We start from the raw sequence: 20,478 nt of genomic DNA, 5'->3' as shown, positions 1-20,478 counted from the left end.
ACAGGAGCTTCAGGGCTATGGGTCTTAACTGAGGTAAGATATAGGCATACAACTGACAGTGGCTGCAGGTGTGATCTAAGGTCCTACATAGTCATAGAGTACACAGGAGCTTCAGGGCTATGGGTCTGGACTGTGGTTAGCTGTAGAAATGTAGGAATACAACTGACAGGGGCTGCAGATGTGATCTAAGGTCCTACATAGGTATAGGGCAGACAGGAGCTTCAGGGCTATTGGTCTGAACTATAGTTAGGTGTAGGCATACAAATGACAGGGGCTGCAGGTGTGATCTAAGGTCCTACATAGGCATAGGGCAGACAGGAGCTTCAGGGCTATGGGTCTGAATTGAGGTCAGATTTACATATATAGCTAACAGGAGCTGCAGACAATAGGATCTAAAGTCCTTTATGGGCATATGGCTAGGATTAACTAGTTGTCCAGTATTTTTGTGGTAGACAGTTAGAACCCCTAATGGGTGATGGGTGTCAATTTAATGGTCCAGTCCTCAGGACTTTCCTATAAAACAAGGCATCCCTAAAGGGAAATCTAAGGAAAGTCATACATTTGGGTTAGCACTTATGTGTTAAGATTAGTCATCAGGAGATGTTCTTATACAATAACACATCTCCAACACTGACCTACTGATGGGTAATATATGGAAATATTATGTGATCCCAAAAGGTTAGGAAAGGGTTATGACCCTGAATACAGGAAGCAAATACTATTAAAGATCATTTCTTAAATTAATTAGACTTGTGATACCTGTCAGACAGACCTCCGAGAAAGAAAGCGCCAACCAGAACTCCTGCCATGTAAATGGACTGCGCTATCTGTCTCATTTTGCGAGCATCACACACCAGGTTCCACTGCAAGTTTAATTAAAGAAATATGGAGTTAATGAAAGATACAATAATTGTTTTCTGACTTCATACAATAATTAAAGATATAATGAAGTACATTTTTTTAATATTGATAAATAATAATATACCTTTTTTCAAGCATACAGGTATAAATCAATATATAAATTTCTAGGGAAGCCACGTCTAGCTAGAGGTAACCTCACAGATGGAATTACCAACCATTTGGCCTTTTGTCTTTCTGAAAATCTCGTTCAATGTCAGAAAAACGAAATCGGACAATAATTTATTTAGCAAAGCAATAACAATCTTACTGAGTCAAACAGCCAAGCTTGATAACTTTTTCGATATTCGATCTCCATTTCCTAATAACCATTTGCAAACCAATAATGGCTGTTGATCACCAAAAACCAAATCTATACACAAAAATATATAACTGCTCTCCAGGCTGCCGGCTACGCTCACTGACAAGACCACTCATTCTCATTCTTCTGGTCCAGCATTTTCTCCTCTTTCTCTGTGTTCAGTATTTATCAAGTGCCTTTGCCTGTTGAATATTTAGTTGATAACATGTGGTTGGGTGAACTAAAATCTCTGAAGTTAGTGATGTACAAGCACAGTATGGGTGACTTTTGCTATATCAGATTTGATATTTTTCCAATACGAGAATGGTGTTACCATTTGCCTTTTGTTTGTTCTAATGTTGAAAAATGTATATCTCGAGCTGAAAAACATGATTAGCTAAATTGGAATTGACCCTACTATTAATAGCCAGCATGGAAGGCTGGAGTTAGGGGTCCAAGTCCTGGAAGGGCCATCGAGAAGTACTTGGGCTTATTATCTCTTGCCGATGAGCTGTAACTAATACAGTAGTTCATTTTATGTTTTTAGTATTTGCAGATTCTTGTTTGTGAGTGACAGCTGGATTCTGCTGCTGTTTTAAATGCATAGGGCCAGATTACAAGTGGAGCGCTAATTAACGTTCCCGCTTGAGCATTAACTACGCTTACTTTCAACTCCTCGTAATACCAGCAGTAAACCTGACGAGCGCAAACACCCACGATAAACCCCTTATTGCTAGCTCACAAACGTTTGCGCTCCATTTGTAGTCTGGCCCATAATGTGATAACTGTATATTTGGAGTGGTGTGTTTCTGGCCTATAATATTATAACTGTATAATTGGAGTGGTGTGTTTCTGGTTCATAATGTGATAACTGTATAATTGGAATGGTGTGTTTCTGGTTCATAATGAGATAACTGTATAATTGGAGTGGTGTGTTTCTGGCCTATAATATGATAACTGTATAATTGGAGTGGTGTGTTTCTGGCCTATAATATGATAACTGTATAATAGGAGTGGTGTGTTTATGGTTCATAATGAGATAACTGTATTATTGGAGTGGTGTGTTTCTGGTTTATAATGAGATACCTGTATAATTGGAGTGGTGTGTTTCTGGTTCATATTGAGATAACTGTATAATTGGAGTGGTGTGTTTCTGGTTCATAATCAGATAAGTATATAATTGGAGTGGTGTGTTTCTGGTTCATAATGAGATAAGTGTATAATTGGAGTGGTGTGTTTCTGGCCTATAATATGATAATTGTATAATTGGAGAGGTGTGTTTCTGGTTCATATTGAGATATCTGTATAATTGGAGTTGTGTGTTTCTGGTTCATAATGAGATAACTGTATAATTGGAGTGGTGTGTTTCTGGTTCATAATATGATAACTGTATAATTGGAGTGGTGTGTTTCTGGCCTATAATATGATAACTGTATCATTGGAGTGGTGCGTTTCTAGTTCATAATGTGATAACTGTATAATTGGAGTGGTGTGTTTCTGGCTCATAATGAGATAACTGTATAATTGGAGTGGTGTGTTTCTGGCCTGTAATATGATAACTGTATAATTGGAGTGGTGTGTTTCTGGCCTATAATATGATAACTGTATAAATGGAGTGGTGTGTTTCTGGTTCATAATGAGATAACTGTATAAATGGAGTGCTGTGTTTCTGGTTCATAATGAGATAACTGTATAATTGGAGTGGTGTGTTTCTGGCCTATAATATGATAACTGTATAATTGGAGTGGTGTGTTTCTGGCCTATACTATGATAACTGTAATACTTGGAGTGGTGTGTTTCTGGTTCATAATGAGATAACTGTATAATTGGAGTGGTTTGTTTCTGGTTGAGATAACTGTATAATTGGAGTGGTGTGTTTCTGGTTCATAATGAGATAACTCTATAATTGGAGTTGTGTGTTTCTGGTTCATAATGAGATAACTGTATAATTGGAGTGGTGTGTTTCTGGTTCATAATATGATAACTGTATAATTGGAGTGGTGTGTTTCTGGCCTATAATATGATAACTGTATCATTGGAGTGGTGCGTTTCTAGTTCATAATGTGATAACTGTATAATTGGAGTGGTGTGTTTCTGGCTCATAATGAGATAACTGTATAATTGGAGTGGTGTGTTTCTGGCCTGTAATATGATAACTGTATAATTGGAGTGGTGTGTTTCTGGCCTATAATATGATAACTGTATAAATGGAGTGGTGTGTTTCTGATTCATAATGAGATAACTGTATAAATGGAGTGCTGTGTTTCTGGTTCATAATGAGATAACTGTATAATTGGAGTGGTGTGTTTCTGGCCTATAATATGATAACTGTATAATTGGAGTGGTGTGTTTCTGGCCTATACTATGATAACTGTAATACTTGGAGTGGTGTGTTTCTGGTTCATAATGAGATAACTGTATAATTGGAGTGGTTTGTTTCTGGTTGAGATAACTGTATAATTGGAGTGGTGTGTTTCTGGTTCATAATGAGATAACTCTATAATTGGAGTGGTGTGTTTCTGGTTCATAATATGATAACTGTATACTTGGAGTGGTGTGTTTCTGGTTCATAATGAGATAACTGTATAATTGGAGTGGTGTGTTTCTGGTTCATAATGAGATAACTGTATAATTGGAGTGGTTTGTTTCTGGTTCATAATGAGATAACTGTATAATTGGAGTGGTGTGTTTCTGGTTCATATTGAGATAACTGTATAATTGGAGTGGTGTGTTTCTGGTTCATAATGAGATAAGTATATAATTGGAGTGGTGTGTTTCTGGTTCATAATGAGATAAGTGTATAATTGGAGTGGTGTGTTTCTGGCCTATAATATGATAACTGTATAATTGGAGTGGTGTGTTTCTGGTTCATAATGAGATAACTGTATAATTGGAGTGGTGTTTTTCTGGCCTATAATATGATAACTGTATAATTGGAGTGGTGTGTTTCTGGCCTATAATATGATAACTGTATAATTGGAGTGGTGTGTTTATGGTTCATAATGAGATAACTGTATTATTGGAGTGGTGTGTTTCTGGTTCATAATGTGATAACTGTATAATAGAAGTGGTGTGTTTCTGGTTCATAATGAGATAACTGTATAATTGGAGTGGTGTGTTTCTGGCCTATAATATGATAATTGTATAATTGGAGAGGTGTGTTTCTGGTTCATATTGAGATATCTGTATAATTGGAGTTGTGTGTTTCTGGTTCATAATGAGATAACTGTATAATTGGAGTGGTGTGTTTCTGGTTCATAATATGATAACTGTATAATTGGAGTGGTGTGTTTCTGGCCTAAAATATGATAACTGTATCATTGGAGTGGTGCATTTCTAGTTCATAATGTGATAACTGTATAATTGGAGTGGTGTGTTTCTGGCTCATAATGAGATAACTGTATAATTGGAGTGGTGTGTTTCTGGCCTGTAATATGATAACTGTATAATTGGAGTGGTGTGTTTCTGGCCTATAATATGATAACTGTATAAATGGAGTGGTGTGTTTCTGGTTCATAATGTGATAACTGTATAAATGGAGTGCTGTGTTTCTGGTTCATAATGAGATAACTGTATAATTGGAGTGGTGTGTTTCTGGCCTATAATATGATAACTGTATAATTGGAGTGGTGTGTTTCTAGCCTATAATATGATAACTGTAATACTTGGAGTGGTGTGTTTCTGGTTCATAATGAGATAACTGTATAATTGGAGTGGTTTGTTTCTGGTTGAGATAACTGTATAATTGGAGTGGTGTGTTTCTGGTTCATAATGAGATAACTCTATAATTGGAGTGGTGTGTTTCTGGTTCATAATATGATAACTGTATACTGGAGTGGTGTGTTTCTGGTTCAGAATGAGACAACTGTATAATTGGAGTGGTGTGTTTCTGGTTCATAATGAGATAACTGTATAATTGGAGTGGTTTGTTTCTGGTTCATATTGAGATAACTGTATAATTGGAGTGGTTTGTTTCTGGTTCATAATGAGATAACTGTATAATTGGAGTGGTGTGTTTCTGGTTCATATTGAGATAACTGTATAATTGGAGTGGTGTGTTTCTTGTTCATAATGAGATAACTGTATAATTGGAGTGGTGTGTTTCTGGTTCATAATGAGATAAGTGTATAATTGGAGTGGTGTGTTTCTGGCCTATAATATGATAACTGTATAATTGGAGTGGTGTGTTTCTGGTTCATAATGTGATAACTGTATAATTGGAGTGGTGTGTTTCTGGTTCATAATGAGATACCTGTATAATTGGAGTGGTGTGTTTCTGGTTCATATTGAGATAACTGTATAATTGGAGTGGTGTGTTTCTGGCCTATAATATGATAACTGTATAATTGGAGTGGTGTGTTTCTGGTTCATAATGTGATAACTGTATAATTGGAGTGGTGTGTTTCTGGTTCATAATGAGATACCTGTATAATTGGAGTGGTGTGTTTCTGGTTTATAATGAGATAACTGTATAATTGGAGTGGTGTGTTTCTGGTTCATATTGAGATAACTGTATAATTGGAGTGGTGTGTTTCTTGTTCATAATGAGATAACTGTATAATTGGAGTGGTGTGTTTCTGGTTCATAATGAGATAAGTGTATAATTGGAGTGGTGTGTTTCTGGCCTATAATATGATAACTGTATAATTGGAGTGGTGTGTTTCTGGTTCATAATGTGATAACTGTATAATTGGAGTGGTGTGCTTCTGGTTCATAATGAGATACCTGTATAATTGGAGTGGTGTGTTACTGGCCTATAATATGATAACTGTATAATTGGAGTGGTGTGTTTCTGGTTCATAATGTGATAACTGTATAATAGAAGTGGTGTGTTTCTGGTTCATAATGAGATAACTGTATAATTGGAGTGGTGTGTTTCTGGCCTATAATATGATAATTGTATAATTGGAGAGGTGTGTTTCTGGTTCATATTGAGATATCTGTATAATTGGAGTTGTGTGTTTCTGGTTCATAATGAGATAACTGTATAATTGGAGTGGTGTGTTTCTGGTTCATAATATGATAACTGTATAATTGGAGTGGTGTGTTTCTGGCCTAAAATATGATAACTGTATCATTGGAGTGGTGCATTTCTAGTTCATAATGTGATAACTGTATAATTGGAGTGGTGTGTTTCTGGCTCATAATGAGATAACTGTATAATTGGAGTGGTGTGTTTCTGGCCTGTAATATGATAACTGTATAATTGGAGTGGTGTGTTTCTGGCCTATAATATGATAACTGTATAAATGGAGTGGTGTGTTTCTGGTTCATAATGTGATAACTGTATAAATGGAGTGCTGTGTTTCTGGTTCATAATGAGATAACTGTATAATTGGAGTGGTGTGTTTCTGGCCTATAATATGATAACTGTATAATTGGAGTGGTGTGTTTCTAGCCTATAATATGATAACTGTAATACTTGGAGTGGTGTGTTTCTGGTTCATAATGAGATAACTGTATAATTGGAGTGGTTTGTTTCTGGTTGAGATAACTGTATAATTGGAGTGGTGTGTTTCTGGTTCATAATGAGATAACTCTATAATTGGAGTGGTGTGTTTCTGGTTCATAATATGATAACTGTATACTGGAGTGGTGTGTTTCTGGTTCAGAATGAGACAACTGTATAATTGGAGTGGTGTGTTTCTGGTTCATAATGAGATAACTGTATAATTGGAGTGGTTTGTTTCTGGTTCATAATGAGATAACTGTATAATTGGAGTGGTGTGTTTCTGGTTCATATTGAGATAACTGTATAATTGGAGTGGTGTGTTTCTGGTTCATAATGAGATAACTGTATAATTGGAGTGGTGTGTTTCTGGTTCATAATGAGATAAGTGTATAATTGGAGTGGTGTGTTTCTGGCCTATAATATGATAACTGTATAATTGGAGTGGTGTGTTTCTGGTTCATAATGTGATAACTGTATAATTGGAGTGGTGTGTTTCTGGTTCATAATGAGATACCTGTATAATTGGAGTGGTGTGTTTCTGGTTCATATTGAGATAACTGTATAATTGGAGTGGTGTGTTTCTGGCCTATAATATGATAACTGTATAATTGGAGTGGTGTGTTTCTGGTTCATAATGTGATAACTGTATAATTGGAGTGGTGTGTTTCTGGTTCATAATGAGATACCTGTATAATTGGAGTGGTGTGTTTCTGGTTCATAATGAGATAACTGTATAATTGGAGTGGTGTGTTTCTGGTTCATATTGAGATAACTGTATAATTGGAGTGGTGTGTTTCTTGTTCATAATGAGATAACTGTATAATTGGAGTGGTGTGTTTCTGGTTCATAATGAGATAACTGTATAATTGGAGTGGTGTGTTTCTGGCCTATAATATGATAACTGTATAATTGGAGTGGTGTGTTTCTGGTTCATAATGTGATAACTGTATAATTGGAGTGGTGTGTTTCTGGTTCATAATGAGATAACTGTATAATTGGAGTGGTGTGTTTCTGGTTCATATTGAGATAACTGTATAATTGGAGTGGTGTGTTTCTGGCCTATAATATGATAACTGTATAATTGGAGTGGTGTGTTTCTGGTTCATAATGTGATAACTGTATAATTGGAGTGGTGTGTTTCTGGTTCATAATGAGATACCTGTATAATTGGAGTGGTGTGTTTCTGGTTCATAATGAGATAACTGTATAATTGGAGTGGTGTGTTTCTGGTTCATATTGAGATAACTGTATAATTGGAGTGGTGTGTTTCTGGTTCATAATGAGATAACTGTATAATTGGAGTGGTGTGTTTCTGGTTCATAATGAGATAAGTGTATAATTGGAGTGGTGTGTTTCTGGCCTATAATATGATAACTGTATAATTGGAGTGGTGTGTTTCTGGTTCATAATGTGATAACTGTATAATTGGAGTGGTGTGCTTCTGGTTCATAATGAGATACCTGTATAACTGGAGTGGTGTGTTTCTGGCCTATAATATGATAACTGTATAATTGGAGTGGTGTGTTTCTAGTTCATAATGTGATAACTGTATAATTGGAGTGGTGTGATTCTGGCTCATAATGAGATAACTGTATAATTGGAGTGATGTGTTTCTGGCCTGTAATATGATAACTGTATAATTGGAGTGGTGTGTTTCTGGCCTATAATATGATAACTGTATAATTGGAGTGGTGTGTTTCTGGTTCATAATGTGATAACTGTATAATTGGAGTGGTGTGTTTCTGGTTCATAATGAGATAACTGTATAATTGGAGTGGTGTGTTTCTGGCCTATAATATGATAACTGTATAATTGGAGTGGTGTGTTTCTGGCCTATAATATGATAACTGTATAATTGGAGTGGTGTGTTTATGGTTCATAATGAGATAACTGTATTATTGGAGTGGTGTGTTTCTGGTTTATAATGAGATAACTGTATAATTGGAGTGGTGTGTTTCTGGTTCATATTGAGATAACTGTATAATTGGAGTGGTGTGTTTCTGGTTCATAATGAGATAAGTATATAATTGGAGTGGTGTGTTTCTGGTTCATAATGAGATAAGTGTATAATTGGAGTGGTGTGTTTCTGGCCTATAATATGATAACTGTATAATTGGAGTGGTGTGTTTCTGGTTCATAATGTGATAACTGTATAATAGAAGTGGTGTGTTTCTGGTTCATAATGAGATAACTGTATAATTGGAGTGGTGTGTTTCTGGCCTATAATATGATAATTGTATAATTGGAGAGGTGTGTTTCTGGTTCATATTGAGATATCTGTATAATTGGAGTTGTGTGTTTCTGGTTCATAATGAGATACCTGTATAATTGGAGTGGTGTGTTTCTGGTTCATAATATGATAACTGTATAATTGGAGTGGTGTGTTTCTGGCCTATAATATGATAACTGTATCATTGGAGTGGTGCGTTTCTAGTTCATAATGTGATAACTGTATAATTGGAGTGGTGTGTTTCTGGCTCATAATGAGATAACTGTATAATTGGAGTGGTGTGTTTCTGGTTCATATTGAGATAACTGTATAATTGGAGTGGTGTGTTTCTGGCCTATAATATGATAACTGTATAATTGGAGTGGTGTGTTTCTGGTTCATAATGTGATAACTGTATAATTGGAGTGGTGTGTTTCTGGTTCATAATGAGATACCTGTATAATTGGAGTGGTGTGTTTCTGGTTTATAATGAGATAACAGTATAATTGGAGTGGTGTGTTTCTGGTTCATATTGAGATAACTGTATAATTGGAGTGGTGTGTTTCTTGTTCATAATGAGATAACTGTATAATTGGAGTGGTGTGTTTCTGGTTCATAATGAGATAAGTGTATAATTGGAGTGGTGTGTTTCTGGCCTATAATATGATAACTGTATAATTGGAGTGGTGTGTTTCTGGTTCATAATGTGATAACTGTATAATTGGAGTGGTGTGCTTCTGGTTCATAATGAGATACCTGTATAATTGGAGTGGTGTGTTTCTGGCCTATAATATGATAACTGTATAATTGGAGTGGTGTGTTTCTAGTTCATAATGTGATAACTGTATAATTGGAGTGGTGTGATTCTGGCTCATAATGAGATAACTGTATAATTGGAGTGATGTGTTTCTGGCCTGTAATATGATAACTGTATAATTGGAGTGGTGTGTTTCTGGCCTATAATATGATAACTGTATAATTGGAGTGGTGTGTTTCTGGTTCATAATGTGATAACTGTATAATTGGAGTGGTGTGTTTCTGGTTCATAATGAGATAACTGTATAATTGGAGTGGTGTGTTTCTGGCCTATAATATGATAACTGTATAATTGGAGTGGTGTGTTTCTGGCCTATAATATGATAACTGTATAATTGGAGTGGTGTGTTTCTGGTTCATAATGAGATAACTGTATAATTGGAGTGGTGTGTTTCTGGTTTATAATGAGATAACTGTATAATTGGAGTGGTGTGTTTCTGGTTCATATTGAGATAACTGTATAATTGGAGTGGTGTGTTTCTGGTTCATAATGAGATAAGTATATAATTGGAGTGGTGTGTTTCTGGTTGATAATGAGATAAGTGTATAATTGGAGTGGTGTGTTTCTGGCCTATAATATGATAACTGTATAATTGGAGTGGTGTGTTTCTGGTTCATAATGTGATAACTGTATAATTGGAGTGGTGTGTTTCTGGTTCATAATGAGATAACTGTATAATTGGAGTGGTGTGTTTCTGGCCTATAATATGATAATTGTATAATTGGAGAGGTGTGTTTCTGGTTCATATTGAGATATCTGTATAATTGGAGTTGTGTGTTTCTGGTTCATAATGAGATAACTGTATAATTGGAGTGGTGTGTTTCTGGTTCATAATATGATAACTGTATAATTGGAGTGGTGTGTTTCTGGCCTATAATATGATAACTGTATCATTGGAGTGGTGCGTTTCTAGTTCATAATGTGATAACTGTATAATTGGAGTGGTGTGTTTCTGGCTCATAATGAGATAACTGTATAATTGGAGTGGTGTGTTTCTGGCCTGTAATATGATAACTGTATAATTGGAGTGGTGTGTTTCTGGCCTATAATATGATAACTGTATAAATGGAGTGGTGTGTTTCTGGTTCATAATGAGATAACTGTATAAATGGAGTGCTGTGTTTCTGGTTCATAATGAGATAACTGTATAATTGGAGTGGTGTGTTTCTGGCCTATAATATGATAACTGTATAATTGGAGTGGTGTGTTTCTGGCCTATACTATGATAACTGTAATACTTGGAGTGGTGTGTTTCTGGTTCATAATGAGATAACTGTATAATTGGAGTGGTTTGTTTCTGGTTGAGATAACTGTATAATTGGAGTGGTGTGTTTCTGGTTCATAATGAGATAACTCTATAATTGGAGTGGTGTGTTTCTGGTTCATAATATGATAACTGTATACTGGAGTGGTGTGTTTCTGGTTCAGAATGAGACAACTGTATAATTGGAGTGGTGTGTTTCTGGTTCATAATGAGATAACTGTATAATTGGAGTGGTTTGTTTCTGGTTCATAATGAGATAACTGTATAATTGGAGTGGTGTGTTTCTGGTTCATATTGAGATAACTGTATAATTGGAGTGGTGTGTTTCTTGTTCATAATGAGATAACTGTATAATTGGAGTGGTGTGTTTCTGGTTCATAATGAGATAAGTGTATAATTGGAGTGGTGTGTTTCTGGCCTATAATATGATAACTGTATAATTGGAGTGGTGTGTTTCTGGTTCATAATGTGATAACTGTATAATTGGAGTGGTGTGTTTCTGGTTCATAATGAGATACCTGTATAATTGGAGTGGTGTGTTTCTGGTTCATATTGAGATAACTGTATAATTGGAGTGGTGTGTTTCTGGCCTATAATATGATAACTGTATAATTGGAGTGGTGTGTTTCTGGTTCATAATGTGATAACTGTATAATTGGAGTGGTGTGTTTCTGGTTCATAATGAGATACCTGTATAATTGGAGTGGTGTGTTTCTGGTTTATAATGAGATAACTGTATAATTGGAGTGGTGTGTTTCTGGTTCATATTGAGATAACTGTATAATTGGAGTGGTGTGTTTCTTGTTCATAATGAGATAACTGTATAATTGGAGTGGTGTGTTTCTGGTTCATAATGAGATAAGTGTATAATTGGAGTGGTGTGTTTCTGGCCTATAATATGATAACTGTATAATTGGAGTGGTGTGTTTCTGGTTCATAATGTGATAACTGTATAATTGGAGTGGTGTGTTTCTGGTTCATAATGAGATAACTGTATAATTGGAGTGGTGTGTTTCTGGTTCATATTGAGATAACTGTATAATTGGAGTGGTGTGTTTCTGGCCTATAATATGATAACTGTATAATTGGAGTGGTGTGTTTCTGGTTCATAATGTGATAACTGTATAATTGGAGTGGTGTGTTTCTGGTTCATAATGAGATACCTGTATAATTGGAGTGGTGTGTTTCTGGTTCATAATGAGATAACTGTATAATTGGAGTGGTGTGTTTCTGGTTCATATTGAGATAACTGTATAATTGGAGTGGTGTGTTTCTGGTTCATAATGAGATAACTGTATAATTGGAGTGGTGTGTTTCTGGTTCATAATGAGATAACTGTATAATTGGAGTGGTGTGTTTCTGGCCTATAATATGATAACTGTATAATTGGAGTGGTGTGTTTCTGGTTCATAATGTGATAACTGTATAATTGGAGTGGTGTGCTTCTGGTTCATAATGAGATACCTGTATAACTGGAGTGGTGTGTTTCTGGCCTATAATATGATAACTGTATAATTGGAGTGGTGTGTTTCTAGTTCATAATGTGATAACTGTATAATTGGAGTGGTGTGATTCTGGCTCATAATGAGATAACTGTATAATTGGAGTGATGTGTTTCTGGCCTGTAATATGATAACTGTATAATTGGAGTGGTGTGTTTCTGGCCTATAATATGATAACTGTATAATTGGAGTGGTGTGTTTCTGGTTCATAATGTGATAACTGTATAATTGGAGTGGTGTGTTTCTGGTTCATAATGAGATAACTGTATAATTGGAGTGGTGTGTTTCTGGCCTATAATATGATAACTGTATAATTGGAGTGGTGTGTTTCTGGCCTATAATATGATAACTGTATAATTGGAGTGGTGTGTTTATGGTTCATAATGAGATAACTGTATTATTGGAGTGGTGTGTTTCTGGTTTATAATGAGATAACTGTATAATTGGAGTGGTGTGTTTCTGGTTCATATTGAGATAACTGTATAATTGGAGTGGTGTGTTTCTGGTTCATAATGAGATAAGTATATAATTGGAGTGGTGTGTTTCTGGTTCATAATGAGATAAGTGTATAATTGGAGTGGTGTGTTTCTGGCCTATAATATGATAACTGTATAATTGGAGTGGTGTGTTTCTGGTTCATAATGTGATAACTGTATAATAGAAGTGGTGTGTTTCTGGTTCATAATGAGATAACTGTATAATTGGAGTGGTGTGTTTCTGGCCTATAATATGATAATTGTATAATTGGAGAGGTGTGTTTCTGGTTCATATTGAGATATCTGTATAATTGGAGTTGTGTGTTTCTGGTTCATAATGAGATACCTGTATAATTGGAGTGGTGTGTTTCTGGTTCATAATATGATAACTGTATAATTGGAGTGGTGTGTTTCTGGCCTATAATATGATAACTGTATCATTGGAGTGGTGCGTTTCTAGTTCATAATGTGATAACTGTATAATTGGAGTGGTGTGTTTCTGGCTCATAATGAGATAACTGTATAATTGGAGTGGTGTGTTTCTGGTTCATATTGAGATAACTGTATAATTGGAGTGGTGTGTTTCTGGCCTATAATATGATAACTGTATAATTGGAGTGGTGTGTTTCTGGTTCATAATGTGATAACTGTATAATTGGAGTGGTGTGTTTCTGGTTCATAATGAGATAACTGTATAATTGGAGTGGTGTGTTTCTGGTTTATAATGAGATAACAGTATAATTGGAGTGGTGTGTTTCTGGTTCATATTGAGATAACTGTATAATTGGAGTGGTGTGTTTCTTGTTCATAATGAGATAACTGTATAATTGGAGTGGTGTGTTTCTGGTTCATAATGAGATAAGTGTATAATTGGAGTGGTGTGTTTCTGGCCTATAATATGATAACTGTATAATTGGAGTGGTGTGTTTCTGGTTCATAATGTGATAACTGTATAATTGGAGTGGTGTGCTTCTGGTTCATAATGAGATACCTGTATAATTGGAGTGGTGTGTTTCTGGCCTATAATATGATAACTGTATAATTGGAGTGGTGTGTTTCTAGTTCATAATGTGATAACTGTATAATTGGAGTGGTGTGATTCTGGCTCATAATGAGATAACTGTATAATTGGAGTGGTGTGTTTCTGGCCTGTAATATGATAACTGTATAATTGGAGTGGTGTGTTTCTGGCCTATAATATGATAACTGTATAATTGGAGTGGTGTGTTTCTGGTTCATAATGTGATAACTGTATAATTGGAGTGGTGTGTTTCTGGTTCATAATGAGATAACTGTATAATTGGAGTGGTGTGTTTCTGGCCTATAATATGATAACTGTATAATTGGAGTGGTGTGTTTCTGGCCTATAATATGATAACTGTATAATTGGAGTGGTGTGTTTATGGTTCATAATGAGATAACTGTATTATTGGAGTGGTGTGTTTCTGGTTTATAATGAGATAACTGTATAATTGGAGTGGTGTGTTTCTGGTTCATATTGAGATAACTGTATAATTGGAGTGGTGTGTTTCTGGTTCATAATGAGATAAGTATATAATTGGAGTGGTGTGTTTCTGGTTGATAATGAGATAAGTGTATAATTGGAGTGGTGTGTTTCTGGCCTATAATATGATAACTGTATAATTGGAGTGGTGTGTTTCTGGTTCATAATGTGATAACTGTATAATAGAAGTGGTGTGTTTCTGGTTCATAATGAGATAACTGTATAATTGGAGTGGTGTGTTTCTGGCCTATAATATGATAACTGTATAATTGGAGAGGTGTGTTTCTGGTTCATATTGAGATATCTGTATAATTGGAGTTGTGTGTTTCTGGTTCATAATGAGATAACTGTATAATTGGAGTGGTGTGTTTCTGGTTCATAATATGATAACTGTATAATTGGAGTGGTGTGTTTCTGGCCTATAATATGATAACTGTATCATTGGAGTGGTGCGTTTCTAGTTCATAATGTGATAACTGTATAATTGGAGTGGTGTGTTTCTGGCTCATAATGAGATAACTGTATAATTGGAGTGGTGTGTTTCTGGCCTGTAATATGATAACTGTATAATTGGAGTGGTGTGTTTCTGGCCTATAATATGATAACTGTATAAATGGAGTGGTGTGTTTCTGGTTCATAATGAGATAACTGTATAAATGGAGTGCTGTGTTTCTGGTTCATAATGAGATAACTGTATAATTGGAGTGGTGTGTTTCTGGCCTATAATATGATAACTGTATAATTGGAGTGGTGTGTTTCTGGCCTATACTATGATAACTGTAATACTTGGAGTGGTGTGTTTCTGGTTCATAATGAGATAACTGTATAATTGGAGTGGTTTGTTTCTGGTTGAGATAACTGTATAATTGGAGTGGTGTGTTTTTGGTTCATAATGAGATAACTCTATAATTGGAGTGGTGTGTTTCTGGTTCATAATATGATAACTGTATACTTGGAGTGGTGTGTTTCTGGTTCATAATGAGATAACTGTATAATTGGAGTGGTGTGTTTCTGGTTCATAATGAGATAACTGTATAATTGGAGTGGTGTGTTTCTGGTTCATATTGAGATAACTGTATAATTGGAGTGGTTTGTTTCTGGTTCATAATGAGATAACTGTATAATTGGAGTGGTGTGTTTCTGGTTCATATTGAGATAACTGTATAATTGGAGTGGTGTGTTTCTGGTTCATAATGAGATAAGTGTATAATTGGAGTGGTGTGTTTCTGGCCTATAATATGATAACTGTATAATTGGAGTGGTGTGTTTCTGGTTCATAATGTGATAACTGTATAATAGAAGTGGTGTGTTTCTGGTTCATAATGAGATAACTGTATAATTGGAGTGGTGTGTTTCTGGCCTATAATATGATAATTGTATAATTGGAGAGGTGTGTTTCTGGTTCATATTGAGATATCTGTATAATTGGAGTTGTGTGTTTCTGGTTCATAATGAGATAACTGTATAATTGGAGTGGTGTGTTTCTGGTTCATAATATGATAACTGTATAATTGGAGTGGTGTGTTTCTGGCCTATAATATGATAACTGTATAATTGGAGTGGTGTGTTTCTGGTTCATAATGTGATAACTGTATAATTGGAGTGGTGTGTTTCTGGTTCATAATGAGATAACTGTATAATTGGAGTGGTGTGTTTCTGGTTTATAATGAGATAACTGTATAATTGGAGTGGTGTGTTTCTGGTTCATATTGAGATAACTGTATAATTGGAGTGGTGTGTTTCTTGTTCATAATGAGATAACTGTATAATTGGAGTGGTGTGTTTCTGGCCTATAATATGATAACTGTGTAATTGGAGTGGTGTGTTTCTGGCCTATAATATGATAACTGTATAATTGGAGCGGTGTGTTTCTGGTTCATAATGTGATAACTGTATAATTGGAGTGGTGTGCTTCTGGTTCATAATGAGATACCTGTATAATTGGAGTGGTGTGTTTCTGGCCTATAATATGATAACTGTATAATTGGAGTGGTGTGTTTCTAGTTCATAATGTGATAACTGTATAATTGGAGTGGTGTGATTCTGGCTCATAATGAGATAACTGTATAATTGGAGTGATGTGTTTCTGGCCTGTAATATGATAACTGTATAATTGGAGTGGTGTGTTTCTGGCCTATAATATGATAACTGTATAATTGGAGTGGTGTGTTTCTGGTTCATAATGTGATAACTGTATAATTGGAATGGTGTGTTTCTGGTTCATAATTAGATAACTGTATAATTGGAGTGGTGTGTTTCTGGCCTATAATATGATAACTGTGTAATTGGAGTGGTGTGTTTCTGGCCTATAATATGATAACTGTATAATTGGAGTGGTGTGTTTATGGTTCATAATGAGATAACTGTATTATTGGAGTGGTGTGTTTCTGGTTTATAATGAGATAACTGTATAATTGGAGTGGTGTGTTTCTGGTTCATAATGAGATAACTGTATAATTGGAGTGGTGTGTTTCTGGTTCATAATGAGATAAGTATATAATTGGAGTGGTGTGTTTCTGGTTCATAATGAGATAAGTGTATAATTGGAGTGGTGTGTTTCTGGCCTATAATATGATAACTGTATAATTGGAGTGGTGTGTTTCTGGTTCATAATGTTATAACTGTATAATAGAAGTGGTGTGTTTCTGGTTCATAATGAGATAACTGTATAATTGGAGTGGTGTGTTTCTGGCCTATAATATGATAATTGTATAATTGGAGAGGTGTGTTTCTGGTTCATATTGAGATATCTGTATAATTGGAGTTGTGTGTTTCTGGTTCATAATGAGATAACTGTATAATTGGAGTGGTGTGTTTCTGGTTCATAATATGATAACTGTATAATTGGAGTGGTGTGTTTCTGGCCTATAATATGATAACTGTATCATTGGAGTGGTGCGTTTCTAGTTCATAATGTGATAACTGTATAATTGGAGTGGTGTGTTTCTGGCTCATAATGAGATAACTGTATAATTGGAGTGGTGTGTTTCTGGCCTGTAATATGATAACTGTATAATTGGAGTGGTGTGTTTCTGGCCTATAATATGATAACTGTATAAATGGAGTGGTGTGTTTCTGGTTCATAATGAGATAACTGTATAAATGGAGTGCTGTGTTTCTGGTTCATAATGAGATAACTGTATAATTGGAGTGGTGTGTTTCTGGCCTATAATATGATAACTGTATAATTGGAGTGGTGTGTTTCTGGCCTATACTATGATAACTGTAATACTTGGAGTGGTGTGTTTCTGGTTCATAATGAGATAACTGTATAATTGGAGTGGTTTGTTTCTGGTTGAGATAACTGTATAATTGGAGTGGTGTGTTTTTGGTTCATAATGAGATAACTATAATTGGAGTGGTGTGTTTCTGGTTCATAATATGATAACTGTATACTTGGAGTGGTGTGTTTCTGGTTCATAATGAGATAACTGTATAATTGGAGTGGTGTTTTTCTGGTTCATAATGAGATAACTGTATAATTGGAGTGGTTTGTTTCTGGTTCATATTGAGATAACTGTATAATTGGAATGGTGTGTTTCTGGTTCATAATGAGATAACTGTATAATTGGAGTGGTGTGTTTCTGGCCTATAATATGATAACTGTATAATTGGAGTGGTGTGTTTCTGGCCTATAATATGATAACTGTATAATTGGAGTGGTGTGTTTATGGTTCATAATGAGATAACTGTATTATTGGAGTGGTGTGTTTCTGGTTTATAATGAGATAACTGTATAATTGGAGTGGTGTGTTTCTGGTTCATATTGAGATAACTGTATAATTGGAGTGGTGTGTTTCTGGTTCATAATGAGATAAGTATATAATTGGAGTGGTGTGTTTCTGGTTGATAATGAGATAAGTGTATAATTGGAGTGGTGTGTTTCTGGCCTATAATATGATAACTGTATAATTGGAGTGGTGTGTTTCTGGTTCATAATGTGATAACTGTATAATAGAAGTGGTGTGTTTCTGGTTCATAATGAGATAACTGTATAATTGGAGTGGTGTGTTTCTGGCCTATAATATGATAATTGTATAATTGGAGAGGTGTGTTTCTGGTTCATATTGAGATATCTGTATAATTGGAGTTGTGTGTTTCTGGTTCATAATGAGATAACTGTATAATTGGAGTGGTGTGTTTCTGGTTCATAATATGATAACTGTATAATTGGAGTGGTGTGTTTCTGGCCTATAATATGATAACTGTATCATTGGAGTGGTGCGTTTCTAGTTCATAATGTGATAACTGTATAATTGGAGTGGTGTGTTTCTGGCTCATAATGAGATAACTGTATAATTGGAGTGGTGTGTTTCTGGCCTGTAATATGATAACTGTATAATTGGAGTGGTGTGTTTCTGGCCTATAATATGATAACTGTATAAATGGAGTGGTGTGTTTCTGGTTCATAATGAGATAACTGTATAATTGGAGTGGTGTGTTTCTGGTTCATAATGAGATAACTGTATAATTGGAGTGGTGTGTTTCTGGCCTATAATATGATAACTGTATAATTGGAGTGGTGTGTTTCTGGCCTATACTATGATAACTGTAATACTTGGAGTGGTGTGTTTCTGGTTCATAATGAGATAACTGTATAATTGGAGTGGTTTGTTTCTGGTTGAGATAACTGTATAATTGGAGTGGTGTGTTTTTGGTTCATAATGAGATAACTCTATAATTGGAGTGGTGTGTTTCTGGTTCATAATATGATAACTGTATACTTGGAGTGGTGTGTTTCTGGTTCATAATGAGATAACTGTATAATTGGAGTGGTGTGTTTCTGGTTCATAATGAGATAACTGTATAATTGGAGTGGTTTGTTTCTGGTTCATATTGAGATAACTGTATAATTGGAGTGGTTTGTTTCTGGTTCATAATGAGATAACTGTATAATTGGAGTGGTGTGTTTCTGGTTCATATTGAGATAACTGTATAATTGGAGTGGTGTGTTTCTGGTTCATAATGAGATAAGTGTATAATTGGAGTGGTGTGTTTCTGGCCTATAATATGATAACTGTATAATTGGAGTGGTGTGTTTCTGGTTCATAATGTGATAACTGTATAATAGAAGTGGTGTGTTTCTGGTTCATAATGAGATAACTGTATAATTGGAGTGGTGTGTTTCTGGCCTATAATATGATAATTGTATAATTGGAGAGGTGTGTTTCTGGTTCATATTGAGATATCTGTATAATTGGAGTTGTGTGTTTCTGGTTCATAATGAGATAACTGTATAATTGGAGTGGTGTGTTTCTGGTTCATAATATGATAACTGTATAATTGGAGTGGTGTGTTTCTGGCCTATAATATGATAACTGTATAATTGGAGTGGTGTGTTTCTGGTTCATAATGTGATAACTGTATAATTGGAGTGGTGTGTTTCTGGTTCATAATGAGATACCTGTATAATTGGAGTGGTGTGTTTCTGGTTTATAATGAGATAACTGTATAATTGGAGTGGTGTGTTTCTGGTTCATATTGAGATAACTGTATAATTGGAGTGGTGTGTTTCTTGTTCATAATGAGATAACTGTATAATTGGAGTGGTGTGTTTCTGGCCTATAATATGATAACTGTGTAATTGGAGTGGTGTGTTTCTGGCCTATAATATGATAACTGTATAATTGGAGCGGTGTGTTTCTGGTTCATAATGTGATAACTGTATAATTGGAGTGGTGTGCTTCTGGTTCATAATGAGATACCTGTATAATTGGAGTGGTGTGTTTCTGGCCTATAATATGATAACTGTATAATTGGAGTGGTGTGTTTCTAGTTCATAATGTGATAACTGTATAATTGGAGTGGTGTGATTCTGGCTCATAATGAGATAACTGTATAATTGGAGTGATGTGTTTCTGGCCTGTAATATGATAACTGTATAATTGGAGTGGTGTGTTTCTGGCCTATAATATGATAACTGTATAATTGGAGTGGTGTGTTTCTGGTTCATAATGTGATAACTGTATAATTGGAATGGTGTGTTTCTGGTTCATAATTAGATAACTGTATAATTGGAGTGGTGTGTTTCTGGCCTATAATATGATAACTGTGTA

At 35.2% G+C, this 20,478-nt stretch overlaps 1 protein-coding gene across 1 annotated transcript in view; it reads right to left on the bottom strand.

The window, feature by feature from the left end:
- Positions 1-20,478, bottom strand: part of LOC128635713 (solute carrier family 22 member 6) — an 83,044-nt gene that overhangs the window by 42,086 nt on the left and 20,480 nt on the right. The window contains exon 2 of the mRNA XM_053688838.1: positions 760-863. Coding sequence (XP_053544813.1) covers positions 760-863 — 104 coding nt within the window. The remainder of the gene's footprint in view (positions 1-759; positions 864-20,478) is intronic.

Source organism: Bombina bombina, chromosome 7, assembly GCF_027579735.1.
Source record: "Bombina bombina isolate aBomBom1 chromosome 7, aBomBom1.pri, whole genome shotgun sequence".
NCBI classification, from domain to species: Eukaryota; Metazoa; Chordata; class Amphibia; order Anura; family Bombinatoridae; genus Bombina; species Bombina bombina.
Note: the sequence above shows the minus strand (reverse complement) of the source record. Positions and strands in the feature narration are given on the sequence as shown.